The sequence below is a fragment of the Zingiber officinale genome, chromosome 9B, assembly GCF_018446385.1.
Source record: "Zingiber officinale cultivar Zhangliang chromosome 9B, Zo_v1.1, whole genome shotgun sequence".
Classification (NCBI taxonomy): domain Eukaryota; kingdom Viridiplantae; phylum Streptophyta; class Magnoliopsida; order Zingiberales; family Zingiberaceae; genus Zingiber; species Zingiber officinale.
This window is the reverse complement of record NC_056003.1, coordinates 93540584-93549127: the sequence shown is the minus strand read 5'-3', so window position 1 is coordinate 93549127 and position 8544 is coordinate 93540584. Positions and strand designations below refer to the sequence as shown.

General features: G+C 36.7%; 1 protein-coding gene and 1 pseudogene across 1 annotated transcript; both read left to right on the top strand.

Moving 5' to 3' along the window:
• The first annotated feature begins 918 nt into the window (after positions 1 to 918).
• On the top strand, positions 919 to 2385 carry LOC122025408 (cysteine proteinase inhibitor-like). Its single transcript, XM_042584210.1, has 3 exons — positions 919 to 1043; positions 1134 to 1317; positions 2204 to 2385. The coding sequence occupies exons 1-3, from the start codon at positions 939 to 941 to the stop codon at positions 2209 to 2211; spliced, it is 297 nt and encodes a 98-aa protein (XP_042440144.1). The 5' UTR covers positions 919 to 938; the 3' UTR covers positions 2212 to 2385.
• Positions 2386 to 2816: 431 nt separating this feature from the next.
• LOC122023168 lies at positions 2817 to 4821 on the top strand (annotated as a pseudogene).
• Positions 4822 to 8544: the final 3723 nt, after the last annotated feature.

Below are 8544 nucleotides of genomic sequence, written 5' to 3'. Positions count from 1 at the left end.
ATACAAGAAGTAGGTCATCTTTAGCCTTGTTTTGGGCAGCAGCACAAGCAAATACAACACTCCAGTATGATTTCATAATGCAGTCCATGCTTGAAAAATATCCAGATGCCCATAAGTAGATTCATAACATTGACCCTAAAAGATGGGCTAATGCACACTTTAGTGGGAGAAGGTTCGTAATGCTAACCACTAATTGTGTAGAGAGTTTAAATGCTTTATTCAAGTATACATGTGAACTTCCCATAAATATGTTAATTGATAATACTAGAAGAAAAGTAGCTAAATGGTTCTATAACCAGAGGGAAGAAGGCTCGAAATGGAAGGGTGCTTTGACACCTCACTACAACAAAAACCCTCAGAGACATCGGTGGAACAATAACGGTTTTAAGCAAAAATCGATGTCTTTGAGTATTTTACACCGATTTTTCCAAAAATCAGTGTCTATGAACGCGGATTTTCGCTCATAGACATCGGTTTTTTAGGCGATGTCTATGAGCGCCTTTTTTTCGTTAATAGACACCGATTTTAACAGCGATTTTTAAAATCCAATGTCTATGATAAAATAAAATAATTTAATTTTTCCACCCATACTTAGCCGAAATTTGCAACACTTCACTCTTCCCACCAAACCTAAACCTATATCGCGTCGTCCCCCCATACTTAGCCCTAAACCTATATCGTCGTGACGGCACCACCACTTTCCTCCGGCCATCTCTCTCAGCCTCATCTCCCTCTTCTCCTTCTAGATCGACGTACCTGCCTCTCTCGATCAGGATCAAAACCACCTGCTTCGGTCCTAAGCAAAACCGCAGCATAAATCATTTCGTTCTGCCTCCTCGTCCGATCATCTCTTCCTCCTCCTCCTTCCTCTCTTCAGTCTTCCCGGCTGAGGCAGGGGCCGACGGGATCCTAACAGCGAGAGGACGCCCACGACCACCATGGCACAGTTGGTCGGCAACGTGAGGGAATCCGAAGGAAGAGAGAATAGCATCGAGATCCAGGAGCTCGCTCGCTTCTTCGTCGACGAGCACAACAAGAAACAGGTCTCGCGCTCCTCTTAATTACTGTTTTTTCCTCTCCCAAAATTAGGGCTTTTTCTCCAGACCAATTTTTTTCGATCTGTCGATGTGCAGAATGCGCTTCTGGAGTTTGCGCGTGTTGTGAAGGCGAGGAAGCAGGTTGTTGCTGGAACTCTGCATCACTTGACGGTGGAGGCAGTTGAGGGAGGGGAGAAGAAGTTGTACGAGGCCAAAGTGTGGGTGAAGCCATGGCTTAATTTCAAACATGTTGAAGAATTCAAGCATGTTGGCGAACAAGGTAAATCTAGCGTCAATTCTTAGCGATGGATTTGGGTTAAATTCCATCAATAAATAAAATAAACATACTGAAATTAGTGTTGATCAATTCCTCGACAAAATTTATACTTTTTGTTCAATTTCTCTTGTCCTATTCCTGTATCCTTTTGTAAACTTTTTTCTTCCCACTTGATTCAATCTGTGTCAATGCCTGTCAATATTTCATATAAAATGGATAGGAAGTTTCTTATCATCATTCTTTTATTGATCCTGTTCATGTTTGCTACCTTCTATTAGCAAACTTGTATACTTCAGCTTATAAGCTCTTCCAGGCTTAGGTCAATAATAAAAATGAAAAACAGCACTCGACATGATTTTTGTTTAAAAATTCATGTGGGCTTTGAAGAATGCTCCTAAACAAGGAGACAACAACGTTGAACAAACATGTTAACAACATTTAACATCAAAATAGTGTTGTAAATATAGAAATTGATTTTCCTCATTATTATTCTTCTCTGAACTTGGGATAAAAGCTATTGAGGTTCCTACACAATTGGGAGACTTTGCAAAACCAAAGTAGCTAATTTATTAGGTTGAAATGATAGATAGATGAGTGATCTCAGTCTTGGCATGGCTAACATTTTTTTTTTTTTATGTTCGAAACCTTTCATTTTGTTTTGTATGGTTCTCTCTAAGAGCATGGACCTAGTTATCTTTTGACAACTGAATATGATTCTTTTACTTCATTTGTAACTGCAAATTCAACTTTTTGATACCTTGTGAACCACTGAAGATCCTTATTGCAAGCATTGAAGTAAGCATGCCTTGTTTACTTGTGCTACTTGAAAAACTATCAACATGATCACTAACCGAAGGTAACAAATTGTTTGATTCTTTTCAATTATCAGGTGATTGAAGAGTTTGCTAAGAGTCGATGTTCGGAGCACTACAAGAACCTTGGAGCAACTTAACGTTTCGAATAAGATGTAGCAGGAGCATATAGAGCCTGCATTGTGTTCTCTCTATAGAAAAATGTTCTACTCTTAATTTCCCTTAATACTGGATATATGATGTAGTAAACTAAATTCTTGAGTAAATAAAAAAAATATTTAAGTACTAATGAAGTGCAGTTGGTTTTTAAATAACAATAACTATAATGATTGATTTCTCTAGCATGCGTGCAAAGTATTTACATAGACTGGTCCCTTATTTAACCTTTGTTAAGTCATCCTCTACATTTTATTTTATTGATTTAAGTTATTGGTTTGATCAGATCTGGATTTATTATATAGTTGTTTGGGTTTTGTAATTTAACTAATCAAGCTACTTGTCATTGCTTGAAGCTTTCTGACAATCAGTTATGCTTTTATCTTTTTTTTTATTTCATCTATAAATTATTTGATTCATGTATCTATTATGATTATAAATGTTCTTAATAATCACTTTTCTACTTGTAAATGCTGAAATGTTGTAGCAGTATTTTTCTCTTGTAAAATTCAATGTTTTCCTGAACTCACATTGATGGTTCTAATTGGAGTGGATCATAGTTCCTGTAATTTGATTCAACATATGCGGGTTCCATGTCTCGTTTATGCATGAGTGACTAGTTTCACTCATTTGGTTTATGTTAGGTACATCTATCTTGTTTGGTTCAGTCTTGATCAGTTCCTAATTGTTTCTTTCATAAGTAATCTCATGAATTTATGCATACCAGTGCATTTCAACTCTATGTTAGGGTTTTGATTTACTGGAACCACATGAAAATTTATTCTAGCTTGTTATAGCAAGACTTATTGAGGCTAGAGTTGTCTGATACTCGTGATTTGTTTTCTTTGTTACTTTTTCTAGTTCTTTTGACTTAAAATTTAACATTTTTGCAGCTTATTTTTTGGAAGCATATCATCCTGTTAGAAAAGGGGATCTTTTCCTTGTTAGGGGTGGGATGAGGAGTGTTGAGTTTAAGGTTATAGAAACTGATCCTGCAGAGTACTGCATTGTTGCTCCTGATACAGAGATTTTCTATGAGGGGGAGCCGGTAAAAAGAGAAGACGAGGGCAGGCTTGATGAGGTAGGTTATGATGATGTTGGAGGAGTTAGGAAACAAATGGCTTAGATAAGGGAACTAGTAGAGCTTCCTCTAAGACATCCTCAACTATTTAAATCTATTGGTGTCAAGCCGCCAAAAGGTATTTTGTTGTATGGTCCACCTGGTTCAGGTAAGACATTAATAGCTAGAGGAGTCGCAAATGAGACAGGAGCTTTTTTCTTTTGCATCAATGGTCCAGAGATCATGTCAAAGCTAGCCGGTGAGAGTGAGAGTAATTTGAGGAAGGCTTTTGAGGAAGCAGAGAAAAATGCACCCTCAATTATCTTCATTGATGAGATTGATTCCATTGCTCCTAAGAGAGAGAAAACTCATGGGGAAGTTGAAAGGCGCATAGTGTCTCAACTATTGACACTGATGGATGGGTTGAAGTCTCATGCTCATGTAATTATCATTGGGGCTACGAACAGGCCAAACAGTATCGATCCAGCTCTTAGACGATTTGGTTGGTTTGACAGAGAAATTGACATTGGTGTTCCTGATAAGGTTGGCCGATTGGAGGTTCTTCGCATCCATACTAAGAACATGAAGCTATCTGATGATGTATGTGAACATTACCAATTGTTGTTACCTTGTTAATAGATATCTTGCAGTGAATGTCCAAGTTATGAAATTTGATTTATTCAATGCAGGTTGATTTGGAAAGGATTGCTAAGGATACTCATGGCTATGTTGGGGCTGACCTTGCTGCTTTATGCACTGAAGCTACTCTCTAGTGTATCCGTGAAAAGATGGACATAATTGATCTAGAAGATGAATCAATTGATGCTGAGAATCTCAATTCTATGTCTGTTACAAATGAACACTTTAAGACTGCTTTGGGATCTAGTAACCCATCTGCCCTCCGTGAAACTGTAAGTCTTTGTTTTGGTAATTGTAATCATTTTCAGTTAGTTTTTTTCCTTCTAAATATGATTATCTACATGAATTTTTTAAATAAATTGTTGCTGCAAGAATTGAAAATGAGAAATTTGACATTGGTGTTCTTTCTAAATTAAACTTACCTTTTTCAACTCAAGAAATTCTATAGCCTCATGTGTTTGGTTGGTAACTTGTGTTTACTGTCATATGTTGATGAATGACCTAAAAACCACTTCTATTTCTACCTTGAGATATGCTGATAGTTTGTTGGGTTTTGATCAGGTTGTTGAAGTACCAAATGTCAGCTGGGATGATATTGGTGGGCTGGAAAATGTCAAGAGGGAACTGCAAGAGGTAGTTTGTTGGATATGTTTGAGGTTTTATGTCCACCAAGTGTGATTTTTTCTTTCTGATGGTGATATTCTAGGACTTCTACAGCATGTATATTTCTTCTATTTTTGTTCTTTGCTGTAGTTAAGTAGACCAAATGATACTTTTGTTTGACAGATTAGAACAGTGGATGTTTTAACTCAGAAAACTAGGCATTTGAAGGTGAAAAGTGGTGAGATTAGGGAAATGAAAGGCGCAAGAAGAATGGAGCAGTATAGCAAGTTGAACAGATTTTGATTCTCATAATTTAATGTAGCCTCAGCTTGATTTTTGACTCACGATGTTCTACCTTGATGTGTACAATATCTATTAGCTTTTGATGTAAAAAGAATATTTGTGTATTTTATGGATACTGTTGTAAGAAGAATATTTATGTAATTTGTGAATATTTGTGTATTTTATGGATACTGTTGGAAGAAGAATATTTGTGTAATTTGTGAATATTTGTGTATTTTCTTGGATACTGGCGATTTTTCACTGTTTCGGAAATCGAATTTGTGTTGTTAAACAATACTGATATTACATCGGTTTTCCACCGTTGTAAAACCGGTGTCATTAACTAATATTACATCAGTTGTATACCGCTGTCAAAACTGGTACTGTTATTAACATATAATATTACATCGGTTTTACACCCGATGTCTTTAAGTGATATTACTCCGGTTTTAACCTGATGTCTAAAATGGCAGACCTTTTACATCGCCTTCATAGACATCGGTCGAACATGTAATAGACACAGGTGGAAAACCGATGTCTATGAGGGTTTTTGTTGTAGTGCCTAATGCTACTATAGAAATGGATTCAAGGTGAGAAAAAGCTAGACCATATAAAGTCCATCCGTAGTCTCAATCTGAAATGGAATAGAGACCTGAAGTACTTCATACATTGTTGATTTAGAAAGAAAATATTGCAACTATGGAGAGTTTCAAAATTCTAGATTGCCTTGCTCACATGCTATTTTTGTAATCATTCATCGGAACATGGATACACTCCCGTATTTTGAGCATTATTTTCATTTGAAAAATTGGAAAACCACTTATATGGATTGTATTTATCCTTGTCAAAGCAAGGAATTTTGGCCTTGCAGTGTAAACAACTTTATAGTTCTATGTCCCCGTAGCCTTGTGTAGCCCGGTAGGAGAAAGAAGGCACGGACCGAGTCAAAACATAACGGGAAGGTAAAAATCAAATGCAACCATTGCAAACAACTTGGTCATAATCGAAGGACTTGTAGAATGTTGCCAGCCCCTGCTAATTGACTTACGGGTATATGTATGCAGGAATATTTTGTAAGAAGGAATATTATGGTTGATTTATATATTTTGTATGAAGGCAGAATGGATCCATATCTTTTGTATGTAGGCGATCTTGGAAAATGTTGTATGTAGTACATCCATATCATCTGTAAGTTCTAACTAAATTACAATAAGTTGAATTAGGTTTCATCTATATTTTCCAACGGTGGGCTTGATATGGTAAAATATCATGCCCAACGGTGGGCCTGATATGGGAAAATATCAGGCTCACGGTGATTCCTGATGTGAGAATTGTATAGTTGAATTATTTCGTGAATAATAAATAGGGTTGTAAATTGAGTTTCAACTCTAAGTTATGACATAAAAATGAAGAATCTTGTTGTGCTTATAAGTTAAAACTCGAAATTGTGCAATGTTCATTGAATTCCAGTAAGTGCACTGTTCTGTGCCAAATGGTACAACACAATAACTTCATTGACAGTGGTTAGAACATAGGTGTGGCACTATATCTACCTTCTTCTCACTCAACCCTTCCCATTCACAAAGAGTTTGGTGAAGTCTAACTACCCTAGGTCCATCAGTGGATTTTGGTCAAAACCTACTGATGGACCTAGAGAGGTCAGATTGCACCCAAATCAATTGTTGTGGCTTTTTCATGCATCAACGACTCCAACGATGTCGTCTATTGTTGATTTTGGACTCTCTAGAGGCGATCTAATCTTATAATAATTTTCAGTCCCAACAGTGGGCCTGATATAGAAAAATATCAGGCTCACCGTTGGGCCTGATATAGTGCCATATCAGGCCCACTCTAGGCCTAATACGGAAAATATCAGGCCCACCTTGGCCCAGTTGTCATATAAGGCAAAGTCGTGCTTAATATTTTCTTATATCAGGCCCATGTCGGGTTTGATATGGTCTAATATCAGGCCTATATTGATTTACAGAACACATCTGCTTCCGTGCATCTTCTTTCTCAAAATTAGGTCAACTAAATTGTGAGCGAGGTGAAAACTTAACATTTCACAAACCCTAAACCTGTGGCTTAGGATTGTCACCATCTTCTTTCTCAAATGTACGTAGCTCCAATCCTTATTTAGTTTTTTTTTTCTCCTGGGTTATTGTTAGTGTTTAGGGCGGCCAAATTCATTTTGATTGTGACGGTTGGTTTATGCTTGCTATGCTTGCTCAGTTAGGGAATTGTTAAAAAACAGAGTCCTCAAGTGGAGGTGCTGCTCGACCCAGTTATCCTAGTTATGTAAACAGAGGGCACAGTAAAAGAATAAACTAGAAAAGTACTCATTTCCATTTCACGGAATTTATTTCTTCTGTTCAACCGATAACACAACAAGAATAGTTGATTCTACGCACTCCCTTCACGTGGGTTCTCGACCTCACTAATTGCCCTTATGTAAGAGTCGTGGTCCAAAATATGTTTGATAATTGGGATTCAGAGAAACACAGCTTCATCTTCCATGGGAAAAAACTATAATTTACAAAGGTTGTTGTTTCACTCATTCTAGGCCTACCCAACAATGGAGATACAGTTCCACTTGATTTAAATAAGGCATCCAACCTACTGTACATGGAGGTTTTTCAAGAGTTTGATTGTTCTACTAAGCATTTGGAGGAACTAATAATGAAGTCAAGATCAAATGACAAAGCTGTACTGTCAGCTTTATATTCTATATTTTTTTGGCAACTGTCCTGTTTTATGGTACTAGCAGCGTTGCTAGATTACTTGTGTTATCACTAATTGACTGCCTAGATGATTTAGACAACTTAGCCAGGTTTAACTAGTGTAATGTGGTTTATAGTTTCATGGCTCCTCAATTGGAGGCCATTGGTTTGGAGGTTAAAAGGGAGATGGCCATGACCATAAATGAAAAGGATAATCTCTTAACAACAAAAGATAAGATAATTGCTGATGCTGAAAGGAAAATCAAAGAGCTCTAAACTGAGCTACAGTTGACAGAATATGAAAAAACACAAGCAGCCTCTATCACGGATAAAGAGGTCATACCACAAACACATACAAGAGTAAAGAGATTGTGAAGAACATTTTAACAAGGGCCCAAAGGAAAGAGAACTGATAGAAAAGTTATATCTGAAGGTAAGGGGAAAGGCAAAGAGATTGTTCAACATGTAAATTCAGTAGCTAATGTCACATCAACTATAAGTTCCACCGTTTCATCAAGTCAACAAATCAAATGTACTCATCTTCAAGATGTCAAAAATCAAATATTGAAGGTAGGGTTTCAAGACATATTGAGATAGAATAAGGATGAATAAATAGGGTGTGAAAAGCATACTCATCTTTTAATCCTCAATGACATTTTTGTCTATAAATTTGGTCAGCAAGTGAAGACAACTTTCAAGAAGAATAAAAGCATATTTATAGTAGATGCATTATTGAAGATTAGTCAATTAAAGTATGTTAGTTGGTAGCATAGTTGCATCATTATGTAAACCATTAATGAATTATGGAGTTTAATAATATTAATAGTGGAAAATTGTTACTATGTTTTTATTGTTTCTGAAGGGTTACGACGCTTCCAGTCTGGTGCAACTCAATTTTCTCACTAGATATGGAAGATTTATTACATTGTTTGATTGGACTCAATGGACACATGGTGAT

What these genes read in the sequence shown, in the direction of transcription:
- LOC122025408 (XM_042584210.1), top strand. Translation starts at nt 939, where the DNA reads ATGGCACAGTTGGTCGGCAACGTGAGGGAATCCGAAGGAAGAGAGAAT. An exon ending in ACGAGCACAACAAGAAACAG is followed by an intron (nt 1,044 to 1,133) that starts GTCTCGCGCTCC and finishes GTCGATGTGCAG; the next exon opens with AATGCGCTTCTGGAGTTTGC.